General features: G+C 51.0%; 1 protein-coding gene across 1 annotated transcript in view; it reads right to left on the bottom strand.

Annotated features, from left to right (window-relative positions):
* FAM78B (family with sequence similarity 78 member B) overlaps positions 1 to 12,102 on the bottom strand; it is a 92,277-nt gene extending 80,175 nt beyond the window's left edge. The window contains exon 1 of the mRNA XM_019935123.3: positions 11,612 to 12,102. Within this exon, the coding sequence (XP_019790682.1) occupies positions 11,612 to 11,874 (263 nt within the window). The 5' untranslated portion in view covers positions 11,875 to 12,102. The remainder of the gene's footprint in view (positions 1 to 11,611) is intronic.
* Positions 12,103 to 16,477: the final 4,375 nt, after the last annotated feature.

Genomic DNA, 16,477 nt, shown 5'->3' with positions numbered 1-16,477 from the left:
AGAAGGTCCAAGGAGGACAGAGGATCTCATGGGCTCACCCGGCGGCAGCCCCCTCTGCATTTGTGTCTCCTCCCTCAGAGGGAGAGGGTAAGCCCAACAGGGAGGACCCAGGAGGACAGGGGGCCCGGGGGCAGGCATCCAGCTGAGGCCCAGCAGCTTGAAGAGTGCCTGGCCCGAGCAGGGAAACCAGAGGGTCAGAGAGCAAGCAGGGAGACACTGAGATGGACACAGAGACAGCACAAGTGGTGGACAGGGACGAAGGCAGGCAGAGCCTTCATATACTGAAAAATAGACTTCATATACTTCAAATACTGGAAAATCAGGTAGCAGGGCTGATCAGACAGGTACAGGGAGCCCTGAGAGTTACAGGACTTGACAAGGCCAAGCCAGGTTGGTGGGACGATGGGGAGAGTCCCAAGGAGGCCAGGAGACCTAAAGGTGCCTCCTCCTCCAGGGAGGCCTCCAGGGAGGGCCAGGGGTAGGTCCCAAGTGCAAGTTTTGAGAGGGAGGGCCAAAGCTGGAATGGGACCGTGTATGGGGAAGGCAGACCCCCTGACATCACACTGGATTTCCAGAGTCTTCCTCGTGAAAGGCAGTCTGGAGTGGTGCAAAGATCTTGGGTTCAGCCAGACAGGCAGAGGTGACAGGCTGCTCGGAGGCACAAACTCGGCCCCTTCAGATCCCAACAAGGGCAAAGCAGATTGTATTGTAGCCCCGACCCGCTGGCTCCTGCCCTTCCCCACCTCCCACCTCCTTTAGAGTAAGCAGACGCAGGACAATTGGCTCATGCCCCTGTGCTAAAATGTATCGAGTTCACAAAAAATAAAAGGGGGGGAAGAAAACGGAGAAAACCCAACTAAAAGCCACAACAGAAACAGAGTCTCCAGGCTGCTAGGATCTCCCTCTCAGACTCCCCCATCTGCTCTGCTCCACAGGGGCCGCCCAGCTGAGCCCTGCTGTCAGGGGAGGGCCCTGGCCCCCTCACAATCTGTCATCTCTGATACCACTTGGATCCCGTTTCTTCTGAAGCTGCCAGGGGCCATGGAGCTATCCTGCCTGTCTGTGGGCAGGGCCCAGGGGCCCAGGGATGGCATCAGCACCTGGCCTGGGTGGGGGTGGTGGCGTTGAGGGGTGGAGAAAAGGGTTTCTGGGTTGTTGGGCATCCGCGCTGAATCTCAGTTTCCAGTTTTTCCATACACCCCTCCTCCCCTGGGCTGCCAAGCCCTCCCATTTCCTGCCATCTGTGATGGGCGTCTCTGGGGAGCCCCTCTGTTTTCTGGCTTGCTAATCACCGCCTATGGACACTGGGAAAAGGCTGGTTTCTCTGCTCCTGGCAACTGTGTAGACATCCCCTGGGCCCATCTGAGTTCCTCTCTGTGCGGCCCAGGGCTGTGTTGCTTCCTCCCTTGGGCCCATGGCCATCTCTGCCCACAGACTCGGCCCCTCAGCAAACGGGGGGCGGAGGGTGTGTGGAAAAACAGGTGGTGGTGACCCCTGATGACTGCTTTACAGACCAGGGGTGCCCCCAGCCTTGACCCACAGAGTGAGCAACCTGCTGCCCCTCAGGTCTGGTGTGGTCCGGTGGTGAAGAACGTTGGCTGTGAAGTCAGAGGGACCTGGTTCTGAGGCCCAGTTCCAGCACTCCCTCACTGGAGTTCAGTGTCCTCTCCGGGCTTCAGTGTCCCCATCTGTAAACTGAGCAGCTGGGCCAGACGATTGCCCACAGGGCCCTGACATCCCCAGGTCAAGGAGGACTCTGTTGACCCACCACTGGCATTTTCCCGGCTGTTTCTCTGCCCTGTAATCTAGACTCTGCTATGACTGGGAGCTGGAAGCAGTCATGTGCAAGGCAGCTGGAAGGGCGGAGTGCTGACCTGGGTGCTGGGATGGCCTCCTGGGTCTGACCCCGAGACCCCGATCTCATTAACATGCCCTGACCAGCTGAGCAAACCAGCTGGGAGGTGAGGAGGCTGGTTGTTTCCAAAGTGATTTCAACCCTTTGTTCCCCAGGTCCCCACAGCACGGACAAAAGCAAGCACTCAGGAAATATCCTGAATGCTCCCTGCTCATCCATTTGCTCATTCATTCACTCTATCGTGCAATCATTCGTTCTTAATGTGGCAGTAAAACATCGTAAGGAGTCACTGGAATTCTGGTTTCTGATCCTGGCTCTGTCACTTATGAGCTGGGTAATGCTGGGCAAGTTACCTACCTTCTCTGGGCCTCTGTTTCATCATCTCTAACACGGGGAAAGCATGGCACCTGTCTCTTAGACAGTGCATACGAAGCATTTAGCACTGGATAAGTGTTCACCATTAAGTTGATCATCATTAAGTTGAGTATGTTGTTCATGGCCTCGTGGGGAGACAGACAATAAGCAGATACCTGCCCACTCCTTAAAGTGTACACATGTACCAGCAAGACAGACTCCCTGGCTCTGAAGGCCAAGAAGAAATCTTCAGCAGGAGTTTGGGTTTAGTTTTTTGGCACAAATCTCTTCTCCTTCCTTAAACAAGGTGAAGTCTATTTATGGAAGTTTGAAACAGAGTCTCAAATATTTGAGTCGCTTAAAACCTGATCTCGAAGCGAGTTCCCCAGGCTTAGCCGTGGAGGCTGCCAGTTTGGAATGGAGGCTCAGCTGGTGGCTCTTGGGAGGGGGAAGAATGAGAAGGCCACATCCTGTTCTCTTTCAAGCCTCTCCTTCCCCACACACACCAGCTCCTGAACCCTTCCTCCCGCCCATGCCTAGGGCCAAGGAACATCTCATTTGTCTGTTTCTGGCAGTTCCCAGGCTTGCCAAAGGCTGTCCCTGTCACCACTCATGCCCTCAAGCCATGACCTCCGTGGCCTGCATGCCCCCTCAGGATGCTGCAGAGTTTGCTGACTGAGGGTGCTGATTTATTGCTTCCCATTAGCCAGACCTCTGACAGCCTCTGAGCACCCCGGCCTGACACAGCCCACACGCCAGCTTGCAAAGGTCAGGTCTCGAGAGAGGGAGCCAGCCACCAAGGTACCATCACGTGGCACATGGCCTTATTTATTTTGTCTTAATCAGACACCCTGAAAATTTCTCTTTGCTTCTGTTGAACATATTTAGATGTTTCTATCTACCTTCTCTTGTCTTCAGAGGCCATAAATGATGCCCCCCAACGTGCCCATGTGCCGACTGACCCTGGGGTGCTCAATGGCTCTGAGCATGTGGCTCTCTGAGGATGACCTCTCGCATCCCCACCTCCTTTCCCGGGTTGGCGCTGACCATGCACTTGGCTCGGGAGGGCACTAGGGCAGAAGCTGGGAGCCCTGATTCTACCAGCGCCTGCCCGCGTGACCTCAAGTGACCTTGAGCACATTACTTATCTAATCAGCTTGCTTATCTAAAATGGGAAAAATGTTTACCCTGAATAGGTTTCATGATTGTTTTGGGATTATGTGAGGTCCCCTTATAAAGGGTTTCTTTCTTCATGGTTTCTTCTTATAAGGAAACAAAATCATGGAAGTATATGTTATAGATATACTAAAGATATATTGAAAAGAATATATTAGAAATCGTTTCAGACACAAATTATTTCATGTGTGGGTCTCATCGTCCACCCAGGCTGGAAACTGCAGACCTTCCTGAGCCTGGACAGCATGGCTTACATGCTCTAGTACCACCCCAGCCCCGAGTCCCTGGCTTCTCATCTGGGGCCTGACTGATACACCTCAGGAGGACCTGGGGGCGGGGCAGGCAGTCCCCATGTGGACATGGCTGAGTTGCAAGCAGTGCACCAGGGACTGGGAGTGGCCAGGGTCCTACATGCTGCTCAGAGCCCACAGCTCGGGGCAGATCTGGGAGGGCGACCTCTGGGTGGGACAAGAGGTAGTAGCTACCACCCTCCACTGAGTAGGAATGGAAAACAGCCCTGGCTCTGAAGGGTTTACAAAATGAGTCTCTCTCCTCCCCTCTGGCTCTGAGGGGGGCTGTGGGAGAGCAGTGGCTGATGCATGAGGGACCCCTCTCCAGACTGTGAATGCTTCTCTCTGCCAGGGGAAGCCCCAGGGCCACAACCTCCCTGTTCCTTGAGGCTGATCCAGAGTCACCCTCTAGTAATAATAACAGCCACACTCGATAATAATAAAAAAGCAACATGTGCACAATACACTACAGTTTGGAGAGCTCTTTCACACTTTTCATCTCACTTGATTCCTGACCCCAGGCCAAGGAGACAAGACAGATCTTTTCATTGTCGATTTACGTGCATACAAACTAGACACTGGATTGTTAAGAAACCTGCCAAAGGTCACACGGCTGAAAATCGAACCCAGGTTTTCTGACTCGAATCCCTGTGCTGGGGAGCCAGCTGCTATACCTTCAACTGGCACAGTGAACAGTTCCAACCGGCTTGTATCAGGGCCACCGAGGGAGCAGGGTCCACACAGCTAACACACTGGCCTGAGGGGGCCTTGGAAAAGGAATAATAGTATAAGAATTCCTGGGAGCCAACGGAATGTCCCATGAGCTGATGGTAGAGCCAGGGGTCCTTCCCACCACCGGAAGGGGGTCCTCTTTTTCTTCCTAATCATCTATCCAAACAGCAATTGTCTGGAGAGTTTGAGGGATGAACAGACTCCTAAGTCCAGTAACTGAGTGGTCTGGGTGACTGTCTGCTGGGGTCCAGGGCTGTCCATCTGAGCTGACATGTGATCCCCGGGGAAGATTCTGGAGAAGACAGCACGGGCTAAAACCTGCAGTCCAGACTGGCCAGCTTGGGGTCCCTGAGAGCTGAGAAGGCCTCCCCCTGCTCCCAGGGAATGAGCTTCTCGGCAGTGCACGGACCTGGTCCCTTGCCCTCCTGGCTCCACACTCTCACGAAGATTCAGCTCAGCCACTTACTAGACGTATGCTCTCATCTGACCCCCCACCCCCACCCCGAGCCTTAGTTTCCTCATCAGGTGTAATAGTAGCTTCTAGCTCCCAGGGTCATTAATAGGGAGGGTCAGAGAAGATCAGAGCGCTACACAAATCAGAGGGAAAGGGGATATTCGGGATCTTGCATCTTATACCAGATTCTGCATCTCCTTACGCAATCGCCAGCCTTCTTTAACCTGGAACACGAAGCATCTGCAGACCTAACCCCGCAAACAGCATTCGCCTCTGCTGTCATGTGGAAGGTCGCTGACATCTTGCAGTCCAACACCTCCCAGCTCACCCGTCCCTGCTTTCTCCATCCCGTGCAGCTGTATTTCAGCATCCCAGGCGACACAAGCCACAACTCGTTGTTAACTCCCATTTATTTCTCCCCTTCTCTTTTCTGAATCATGTGTTTCCTCCCCTGTTCCTCCTACACCTCCCCTCCGGCTCCAGAGTTGTGCTTTATTTCCAGAGAGCTTAATGCTTCCTGATAAGGCCAGCTAATCCTCTGCTGCTCCTCTTTTGCGGAGATGGAGAAGATTAGAGGCAAAGGGTCAGGCCGCCTCCCCTTCAAGGGCACTCAGTACTTTAATAACGGAATTGGATCCTGCTTTCCCATCTGATGCTCTGGGACTGAGGGTCCCCATCATTCCTGATAAGAAGCAGCTCTCGCTACTTCCAGATCACGAGGCCCCTGACTGGGGGGTGTAATGGGAATGGGGGATGGGCGTTGATGCAAGTCTCCGCAGGGAGACAGAGGAAGTAACAGATGTGAGCCCTGTGCTGAGGCGCATTGGACCTGCTAGGACAATGCACCTGGAGACTCATCAGGCTCCCTGGACAGATGAGCCGAGCTGGCCCTCAAGAGCAAAATGCCCGAAGGAGGCATCTCTATGACTGGTGAGAGCCACACTCACAGCCGTTCCGCACATGCGGCCGTGAACAAGGCGGGAGGTGTTCACTTTGGGGGCAATGACCCTACCAGGCAAGGTGTTTAAGTGATTGCTAGGGCCATCACCTCCAGAAGTCCTGGGGTTCAGCCCGCGAGTTAATGCTGCAGGTGGAACTGTGCTACGACGAGGTTTCTATGTCCCATCTCCTTGGGCAGACAGTGAATGCCACTTTGTAGGAGGTGATGTGACAGTGAGGCTTCAGTGTTTGCTGAACCTCACTCGTGGTGTTCAGAACACCTCAGGGCGACAGAAGTGACAGACACGAGCCCTGGGCTGAGGAGTAGCGGATCTGGTGGGACAGGTCAAAATGACACAGAAGCACAGTGGAGTTCAACTGTATGTGCTAAGTGACTGCTGGAATGTCAAGAGTTGGACAGCTTTGTGGGGTTGCCATAGGTTTTCTATGAAAAGCTAATTCTGCAGAGGCATGATTTGTTGAAGAGTACACAGACTATGTGAGGTCAAAAAAATGGCTCCTTTATTTATTTTACACTTGATCTTAGCCAAAAGGCCGAGAAGCGATCCTTTATTTATTTTTATCAAAGTTTATGGAACATCTGCTATGGGTCAAGCACTGTTCACAGAGAATAAAATGGATATAATACCTGCTTCAATGGGGCTTATATTCTTGTAGATAAGTCAGATGTTAAATAAACATATAATTACTTGCTTACTAACTGTAACAACTGAAAGAATAGTGTATTCCTCAAGAGAATAGGAGAACCCTAATTTAAACTATGAACTCAGGGTTGCCTCTCTGAGCAGGTAACACTTGAGACCTGAATGGGGAGTAGGCATTTGCTAGACAAGGGTGGGAGAGAAGAGCCCTTCAGACAGAGAGCAGCACATGGAAAAGTTCTGAACTGGGCTGGAGCTGGCTCCTTTGAAGAAATGGCAAAAAGGCTGATGGGGCTTAAGAACAGAAATCCAAAGAGTGGGAAGAGATTTTCAAGTTTTATCTTGATTGCAATGGAAAGTCATTAAAGGGTTTAAGCAGCAAAGCGACGATAGCATTTATGTTTTTAAAGTATCACTCTGGCTATCGTATGGGGGATAGACTAGAGGGAGGGCAAGAACGGAGGTGGCAGGTTTGGTCAGAAATCCTCCGTCGGAGCAAATGATAGGTGATGGGGACATGTGCTAAGATGGAAGAGGTGGATGTGGTGGCTGGATGAGGGCTATCCTGAGATGGGATCAGCAGGATTTGATGATGGACTGGATGTCTGGGGAAGGATCCAGAGTGACACCCAGATTTTCAGTGGAGCAATCCAGGGACTGGAGGTGTTATTTATTAAGATGGGAAAGAACGGTGGAGGCGCAGCTTTTGGGTGGGAGCTACAGCAGAGATCAAGAGTGCAGGTTTGGATACATTAAGTTCAAGATGTCTTTCAGACAGCCAAGCAGGAATTGTACGTAGGCACACACACCTACACTGCAGGTGACTGTGTATCACAGAGACCATCTGCTGCTACTGGGATAGATGAAATTACCATCCATCCAGTATGGAATGAGAAATGTCCTGATGAACTGTACTGGGAGGTCAGATAGAGGAAGAGCCAGAAAGACAGCATGAAAGCTAAATGACGGAAGGAGTCAAGACACAGGAAGCTGTCAACTATGTGGAATATTGATGAAAAGGTGGGTGCGTCTCAAAGTGCCTGCTGGATCTGGCAACATGGAAAAGCCCTGACGAACTGAGCAAGAACAAATTTGGAACAGATAGAAACCAGCTTGGATTGAACTGAACAGTCAACAGAGGTGGGTGGGTATAGTCGAAGCCTCAACAGTGTCGGCTCTGAAGGAGGAGTAGAGACGCAGGCAGGAGCTGTCTCCTGAGAGGAGTAAGCTCTGACCTTCTCAAGCTTCGCCCAGGACAAGGTTCTCCAAATCCCACACCATCAGCCCTAAGCTGACCAGAGACTTTCCTACGGCTCTAGAAGATAACGCACATGGGCTCAAAGGGAGTGGGAAGGGCCTCCAGCCAGCCATTGCCGGCTCTCCCCTTGACCTGAGTTTCACCTTCATCCTTGGCACGTGAAGCCCACTCTTTGTTCTCGGGTATTGTACTCTAGCGTGCGAAACTGCTCCATCATGGGGCGGGGGAGGGATGGACTGGGAGTCTGAGATTAGCAGATGCAAAGTATTACATATAGAATGGATAAACAACAGTCTTACTGTATAGCACAGGGAACTCTATTCAATATCCTGTGATAAACCATAATAGGAAAGAATATGAAAAAGAATGCATACATATGTATAACTGAATCACTTTGCTGTACAGCAGAAATTAACACAACATTGTAAATCAACTAGACTTCAATAAAATAAGTTAAAAAAAAGAAACTGTTCCATCATAAAGGTCTCATGCCTCTACTGAGAAGCTCCTGTATGCCCAAGAGGCATGGAGAAGGTATGAAGAGCCTCCTTATGCTCTTCTGGTTAAGAAGACCTGACCTGAACCTTCTCTTTTCCAGATCATATTGTCCTAGGCCTTCCCCAGCAGACCCTTTCCGACCTCATCTCCCGCTGTTCTTCCCCTTGAAAGCTCCCCTACTACCTACGCGTGCCCCCTTAAGACACCTTGTATTTCCCTACCTCCATACCTTTGTTTTTCCCCTTTAGAACTAACTAGTCCCTCCTCCTTGCCTCACTGAATCTTATCCACCTCTCACATTCAGCTTGAGTCCTTACACATCTAGAAAACCCGGCCTGGTCCCCTGCCCCTCTCTCTGGCCTTTCTCCTACACTGCTTGGGAGCACTGGCCTTTTCTGTGTGTGCCCCTACCTCCTACACTGAGGATCAGTGACGCTGCGTGCTTATTCCTTTGTTTTCTTTGCTGGCGCTGGGACATCAGAGGCGCTTGGTAAATGTTTGTTTATTGATGGGTTGATTGAGAAAATATAGTAGCCCTTTCTCCCTGAAGGATGAAGCCTTGCAGTGGTCTCAGCAGGGCTGCATGACCAGGGCTCATCAGGGCCAAATGAGAAATAAGTGGGTGCCACAAGCATTCATAGCCTGCTTCCTGTAGAATCACTGGAAGAAGTTCCAAGTCATTTGAGTTCAAGTTCAAATTAAGCTCCGGCCATCCTGACCATCAACTATTTCAAATGCTCCTGTAGAAGCCTACTCTGTTTTGGAAATGTTGCGAATTTAAACCACAAAAGCTCATGTTTTCTTTTAAACCTACAGATAGAAGTTTCTTGGCATTTTAAGTTGCGCGTTTCCTCTGGCATAGTCCCTTTTAAATGTTGAAAAGGTAGCTTTCTAACTTACACTCTCTCATCGTGTCACGCTTCATGTAACACGAGCATTGCACAGGGGTGAAAATTCAGCCTGCAGTGTTTTTTCCACTCAAGGTACTGGCTAAAGTGGACATAATAACTAATAGACTTCAGTGACTTCCATGCAATATGAGTTTCCATCAAAAAGTTTACACTGACGAAGTTTTCAGGGCAGAAGCATGTTGTGGAAATTGGTTCAATCAGATCTTGGCTCCAAAGTGGCCTTAGACACAGCAATTATTGCAGCCATGAAGAGACAGGTAGACCCTTGACCCATTTCTAAAATAATATGCTTTGTGATTCCTTGGGGACTATTTTTGCTCCCTGGCATCAACAACAGGAAAACCAAGAATCTTAAAATACTGAAAGTGGTAGTTTAAAGGCAAAACTTTTCCCCCAAATCCCAAAGGCAAGAATTCAGCAAGGAAGGGTCAGGGAAGATGTGTCCCTCTGGGCGGGCACCGACTCATGCCCATTAAAGCAGGTTCCCACGAGGGCATATCCTCTCATAGTCAAGGAAGCTCAACTACCATGTCTGTTTATACCTCACCTCGGCTTCTCCTGAGGTAGGATATATTTTCTTTTATGAAAAGAATGATTTATTTGCCTTCCGCTTACTAATTTACAAGAGATGTGAGGCAACAGAGAGCCTTGGCTGTGCCGTCTTGGGAAAAGTAAGGCTGTTTAGGCTCAGTACCTCCTAGCCTCCTCCAGAGGGGCCCCAGGCTGCAATGACAGCCCCCCAGCAAGGCTGCACACTGCCACTAGGGCCAGGCCAACAGGACAAAAGGGAGGGTGCCCTTGCCCTGTCTGAGGCGTTCTCTGATTTGGCTGGAAATAATAAGTTTCTTAAAAAAAATCTTTTAAGAGACACATGTGCTCAGATATGATCATTCTTTTGAGGGTGTGTCTGTTTTTAAGTGGCATGATTCACCCCAAGTAGTATGTCCCCCATTTCTCATATCCAGCTGCCATACAGAAAGACAAGAACAGTCTATGTGCAGAGGCACAGAGGAAACTGTACTGTCACACATCTTCCCTAGGAAGGAACTTTCTCCAGCATTTAGCTTCTATGGTGAAAGAGAAAAGTTCAAACTCTTTGGGGTGGGGATGGGAGGGGGGAGAAACAAAACGACCTGTCAAAATGCCTTTTAGCACCTACGACTAGTGTTAACTTACATGCTCTCAGAGTGCAATAAAAAGCCTCCAAACTGCTGTTAAAGAGATAGTTTGACCTTTTAAAATGGAAACTCTCCCACCTTATATCCATATTCAAAAGATGAACCTTGGGAACTCTAGAGTTTTAGATTAATAATGAAATGAGGCTGCCTTTCCAGAACAGGGTTTCCCTACAGGCTGCAAGCTAATTAGGGTGCTCTAGACCTACATTGAAACAGCAGGTAGAACGCAGGCCCCAAACCTTTTAGCCATTGTAGTTGCCAACTGCCCATAGTCTACTTCTGAAAGGAGGCTGGCAGAGAGTCATGCAAATTTAGTAAATAAAAAAGTCCTGGACGCGACTGTCAGCAGCCTGCGGTTCCGGGGCAGGCTGTCGGCCCCTGGCGGCAGAGGAGTCGCCGCGATCTCGGGTCTCCACCGCAGCCGCCGAGCCCGGCGCGCACCGAGCGGTGCTGCTGAAAGAAGTTGGAGAGCTCCCAGATCGCCAACGGAATTCGGCGGTGGGCGCTGGGGAACCACTTCCAGCGTCGCAATCAGTAAAGTTTTGGAGTAAATAAAGACTTTAGACCGACAAGAGACCCATACTTTCCTTGAGCATAAGACACACACCGCACCACGCCAGCCAGAGGCTGCTCGCACAAGGCCATCAGCCCTGCTCCACCGGGACGCGCCCGGTGCCTTCCAGTTCCCACCACCCCAGTACTCGTCCAGAGGGAGCCGAGCCAGAAAAGCGGCTCTCCAGGGTTTGCGGTTCCGGATGCAAATGCCTCCAGGCTTCCCGGCCCGGGGGACAAGGGCTCGAAGTCAACAGCCGAGGGAACAAGGGCAGAACCACCAAGTCCAGCTGGGACACCCGGGACCTTCTCCTCCAAGCCCGCTCGGGTTTCTCCAAAGGACGCGCGGCACAGCCCACGCGCCCCCGGCACTCCACTCCACTCCGCTCTACAGATCCCCTCAAACTCTTCCCGGGAATCCCCACAAAGCACAGGCGGCGCCCCGAAACTCCCAGGGCACTAGCCAGCCACCCCCACCTCCGTCTCTCGAACCCTCCTTATCGCACCGTTCTCGCGTTCATGGGGAGTCAGAAGCAAACCACGAGAAAATGCCTTCGCGAGGAGCCTCCCTACACACACCCGCCCTGTCACTGAAACAAAAGCGTAGGGAGGAGGGAGATGGAAGAGGAGGCGGGAGGAAGGTTTAGAAAGAGGATGGGGAGAGCAGTAAGAAGGAGCTGGGGAGGAGGGTCGGGATCAGAAGAGACCGGGGCCAGGGACCCCGCTCCGACTCCGCGCGGCCGGTCGCTTACATGCCCAGGTCGCTGTAGGTGTTGAAGAACTCCATCTGGTTGCACGCCTGGATCCAGCCCACCACCCAGGTCTCGTGGCGGGGGATGGGGGGCATGACCACGCGGGCCGAAGCTTTGAAGTAGGGGGTCTTGTAGCGCAGGACGATGGGCGAGGTCTCCTCGATGCGCGTGGGGCACTGGTCGATGGTGGCGCACACATCGTACACCACAATGTTCTCGCGCCGGATCCGCGCCTTGCAGGTAATGCTTTGGATACAGCCCATCCTGCCGCCCGGCGCCGGCGCGGCGCGGCGTGGGGCAGCGCGGGGGACCGCGCGGGCAGCCGGGGGCGCCCGTCACACCGGCATGGCGACGCGCCGCCCGCTCCGGGTCCGGCTCAGCCCGTGCCTAGGACCGGTGAGCCGGCGCCGGGCATTCTCCGAGGCAGCCCCCTCCTCTCGCCGCCCTGCCGGGTCTCCGCTGCCCCGACGCCCGCCCGCCCCTGCCCACGCCCGCCCCCTCTCTCCAGGGCGCGGCAGGGCGCGCGGAGCGTGCGCTCCTAGGAGGCGGCGGGCGCCCCCGCCGGCTCCAGGGCCAGCGCGGAGGGCAGGGAGGGGAGCGGCACTGCGAGGAGTGGTGCCCACCCCGGGCCGGAGCCCCCCGCCCCTCGCCGGAGAGGAGGAGGCGGCAGCGGCGGCGGCATGTAGCCGGGGGAGGGCGGCGGCGGCGGCAGCGCCGGGTCTGTCTGCCTCCGCGGTAGCAGCAGCAGCAGCAGCCGCCGCCGCCGCCGCCGCTGCCGCCGCCGCCGCCGCCGCCGCCGCTGCATGAACCTCTGCACCGCGGCTGCCCCCCGCGTGCAGCGCACCCAGAGGCTGGCGAGCGGGCGGCCCGAGCGGCAGGCGGAGGCAGCAGTGGCGGCGGCGGAGACCTGCGCTCCCGCCGGCCCCGCCCCGCAGCTGGGCCGCGGCGACACTCCTCTGCCCGGCCGCCGCGGGCTCGGGGGAGCGCCAGGGGACTGTGGCCCAGGGTGGAGGGCCCCACGGGCTGGGCAACCCCAGACGAGATCCGCGGAGGAAACTGGCTGTACGCCATCAGTTTTGTCCCTCTCCGGCTGCCGTCCGGCTGCCGTGGAGTGGGGGGGTACTGTGTAAGGGTGGGGGTGTTTAAAGGGCAGCCAGCGCCGGGGTGGGGCCCGACACGTGGGGCCCAGGAGGGGCGGGGCCGCGGTGGGTGGTGTTCCGGGGGTGGGCGTGGGGCTGTGGGGACCCCTCCTGGATTGGGTGGGTGGGGCCGAGAAGGGAGCGGCGCTGTCCAGGGTCGAGGAAGGAGCCCGGCAGTGAGTCTTTGGGGCAGCCTGAGGGTTAGGGGAGCAGCTATATCTGAGATTGGCTCGTTATTTATAATGTAGTTTGTTAAATTAGAGTTTGGCTGAGGTCTGGGCTCCAGTATGTTGCTACATGCAGTGGATTTCCGTCTTTCCCTGACTGGGTTTGCTCTGGAAGCTTTTCTTTCCACCACTGTATATGGGGAAGGTACCCAAAGCATCCTTCCGTGCCCTAACACCAAGTCACCAAAACTCCCAAGAGTTTTGATTGAAGCTCGAGCTCAGTTTTACTCATCGCCTGCCTTCATCCAAATCTTTTCCTTCTTAGAAAACGCTCTTTCAACAAACCCCCGCACATTGGGGAATTAGAGCAGGAAGGGACTTACCCTCAACACTGCCTTTTGAATGTAGCTGCATCCTGAGACAGAACCGACTAGCTGGAGTAGAATGCTTAGCAGCCTTCCTGAGGTTACCCAAGGTAACCTGTGACCTGTTAAGTACAAGGAGAACTTGAGAACATTTTTGGAACCGGGCAGGATTTAAATAGTAACTGCTTAATGATACATGTCCAGGGTACCCGTTTGTAGTAATCCATCTGGCCTACAGAAAGCCTGGAATCTTAGGACCTATGCTTTTCTTCGCTTGTCCAGGGCACGGCATGGTGACTAGCACATAGTAGCTGTGCAACAGTTGTCTGTGAATGAATGAATGAGTGAACAGAAAAAGCCTCACTGTAATTGTCCTGTAGAAACTGCCACCACAGATACTGGACATCGTGTACAGTATGATGCCCTGTGTCTAATATTGTCTTCTAATATGCCAAACAGAAAAAAAATTAGCAAATGGTCTTATTGGGCAGTTTTTTTTAACATTTGTATTTTCAAAGCCAATAGCTTCTCTTTAAGTATTTCTTCCATGATCATTGAGCATTTGCTGGATCTGGTGTCCAAGTGTGAAATATTCTGACTTAACAGGCTGCACAGGAGGCTGGCTAGAGTTAGTCTTTAGCTAGGACAGATGTGATGAGTAATTTAAAAGTCAGTTGAAATCTAAAAGCACTCTTCATCCTTATTTTAACTTTCCTGGTACCTTGATTCACTTTAGAGTTAACAAAAAAGCAGTTTTGCCCTTTGATAACATGCTTATCTCATTTTACCATTTTAGCCACCGATCTCAATCACTGATCCTTTCATTCAGCAAACAATGACCACCTGGCAGGAGCCAAGCAGTCAAGGATTGTGCTGAGTACTAGGATTCAAAGACAAGAGCTTGTGGATCACTGGAGAAGATAACCTTGTGAACAGTTTGTCGCTGTAAACTATGACACATGCTTTAATAGTGTGTATTCAGGGGCACAGGAACCCAGATAGGAGAGCCACTGAGAGATTTCCATGTGGCTCTCTTGAAGTAGTGGCATCTGAGCTGGATCTGGAAGGTCCGATAAGAGGCTCACTAAGAGTAGAAGAGTGAAAGGGCAGTGCAGGATGAGAGTTGGCCAAATGCAAAAATGCACAGAAGTGTGAAAGAACACAGCATGTTTAGGGACATAAACAGCTCACAGTCAATGCAGTTCTCAGTGTTATGTGTAGACCATTGGCATCAGACTCACTGGCCAGGAACCAGCTATTGATGGGACCATATTTTGATCTTCATTGGAAACTAATGAATGCAAGATTTGCATTTTGAGAAAAATTACTCTCTATCGATTTGGAGGATAGAGGAAGGACAGGTTAGAGGCACTGTGTCAGGATATTGTGATGACAGATGATTTGGCCCTGAGCTAGAGCAGTGCCATGGGACTGGAGAGGCCTGACTGCTTTTGAGAGTCATTTAAGAGGTAAAACTGATGTATTTGGTAACTGAGGAGATGCTGGGGGAAGAGTCTGGTCAACTCTGAGTTTTCCAGCTTCAGTTAAATACATGTGATCCTAATAGCCAAAACAAGGTGACAGAAGTGGAAGCAGATTGAGGTTGTGTGTTGTCATGTTAAGTTTGAGGTACATGGAGTGTATTTTGGGGAGGGAGCCAGAGTTTGAGTTTCAGTGGTTATTAAGTTCCAAGAAATAGACCAAGAGAAAAGCATTTAACTGGGGGAATTTAGTTATCTTTGTTGATTTGAGTTGCTTGTCAGGCTGCAATTTTGTGGATAAATGTTATCCTTTGTCTTCTGGTAATACATGATACGCCTGCATAAATAAGGAAGGGCAATAGTAGCCTTCTCCAAATTATAGGAAAATCATACAAAGGAGAATATATCTTACTTTTCAAACTTAAAATGAGACCATGTTATGTCCAGTAGAGTACCAATAAAATATAACTCATCATTCACAGACGTGGAACATTGACATTCTGAAAGGGTTCATCCATGACCTTCATGAGTATCCAGAATCATGAGTGTCACCATGACATATAATTTTCACTATAAAAAGCAGTAAAGTGTAACTGAAAAATATAAGGGATCATCTTTAGACTCATAATGGTTCTATAAATATGTTGCCAAGGTAATTTCAAAAGCTACTTAAATAAATTTTGCCATTAAAATAAACTCTTTACTTCATTACATCTATACCTTATTAACTCCATATTCTTCTGACACTGCAAAGAAAAAAAAAGTCAATCAAAGTATGAGAATTACTACATAGATGTCAATGAGAAGAGCTAAGCTGTGCTGGGGCACAAATGCCAGGTGTTGGGTGTGATTCATTCACTAACTCAGTGGCTGGCAAGTACACTCTGGCCTCCTAGCAGGCCATTCAGATTTGTGTCTCAGCAAATTACCTCACTACAGGGACCTTTCAGATCACTCAATGGAGACTATTTTCATCCATGAACATTCAGTCTGCAAATGCCAGTGGGCCGCTACATGTAGCTCAAACCAAAGTCTTCAGAAGTACAACAATGTCTCTGTCCTGCTCTTTTAAGTTTCTTTCTCTCCTGGTGAAGTAAGTCTCCCCTGCCTCTATTAGCATCCTGTACCTGCCTCTGTGAGCACCTTTCCTGCCATCTCGCAGTTGTTTGCTCACACTTGTCTCCCTCAATAGGCTGTACACTCCTCAAGGGGATGTGTCATCATGCCCTGTTGTCCAGCCTAGTGTCTGGCACCTAGGAGCCACTCAATAAATGTTTGAATGACTAAATTTATTTTTTTAATCTGGTAAAATACTATTTTCCATAGTATTTTAACTATTTTCCATAACTTAACTATAAGCTCTGTCTCCTTACCTACAATGAGCATATTTTTTTAATCTACTTCTTTCTGCATTTTTTCTTTCTTTCTTTCTTTCTACTTTCTTTCTGCATTTTTTGTCTTCCCACCATCTTTCCTCCCAGCATCCCTCCTGGATGTGAAAGTGATGCCCTTTGTCTTTGAGCACGAAATCTCCTCTCAAGGGTTATAAGTTCTAGGCACCGAGAAATGGAAAAACTTCAATGACAGGACCTGGATGACAATCATTCCTTGTGAATAACTTCATTTGAGTTTATTCTCAGGGCACAGCACAAATACTCCTTTGTACTTCATGCTTGTGATATTCTTGAGCATGAGAGAGCTCCTCAGATCCCTG

Source organism: Tursiops truncatus, chromosome 1 (assembly GCF_011762595.2).
Source record: "Tursiops truncatus isolate mTurTru1 chromosome 1, mTurTru1.mat.Y, whole genome shotgun sequence".
In the NCBI taxonomy this organism is placed as follows: domain Eukaryota; kingdom Metazoa; phylum Chordata; class Mammalia; order Artiodactyla; family Delphinidae; genus Tursiops; species Tursiops truncatus.
Note: the sequence above shows the minus strand (reverse complement) of the source record. Positions and strands in the feature narration are given on the sequence as shown.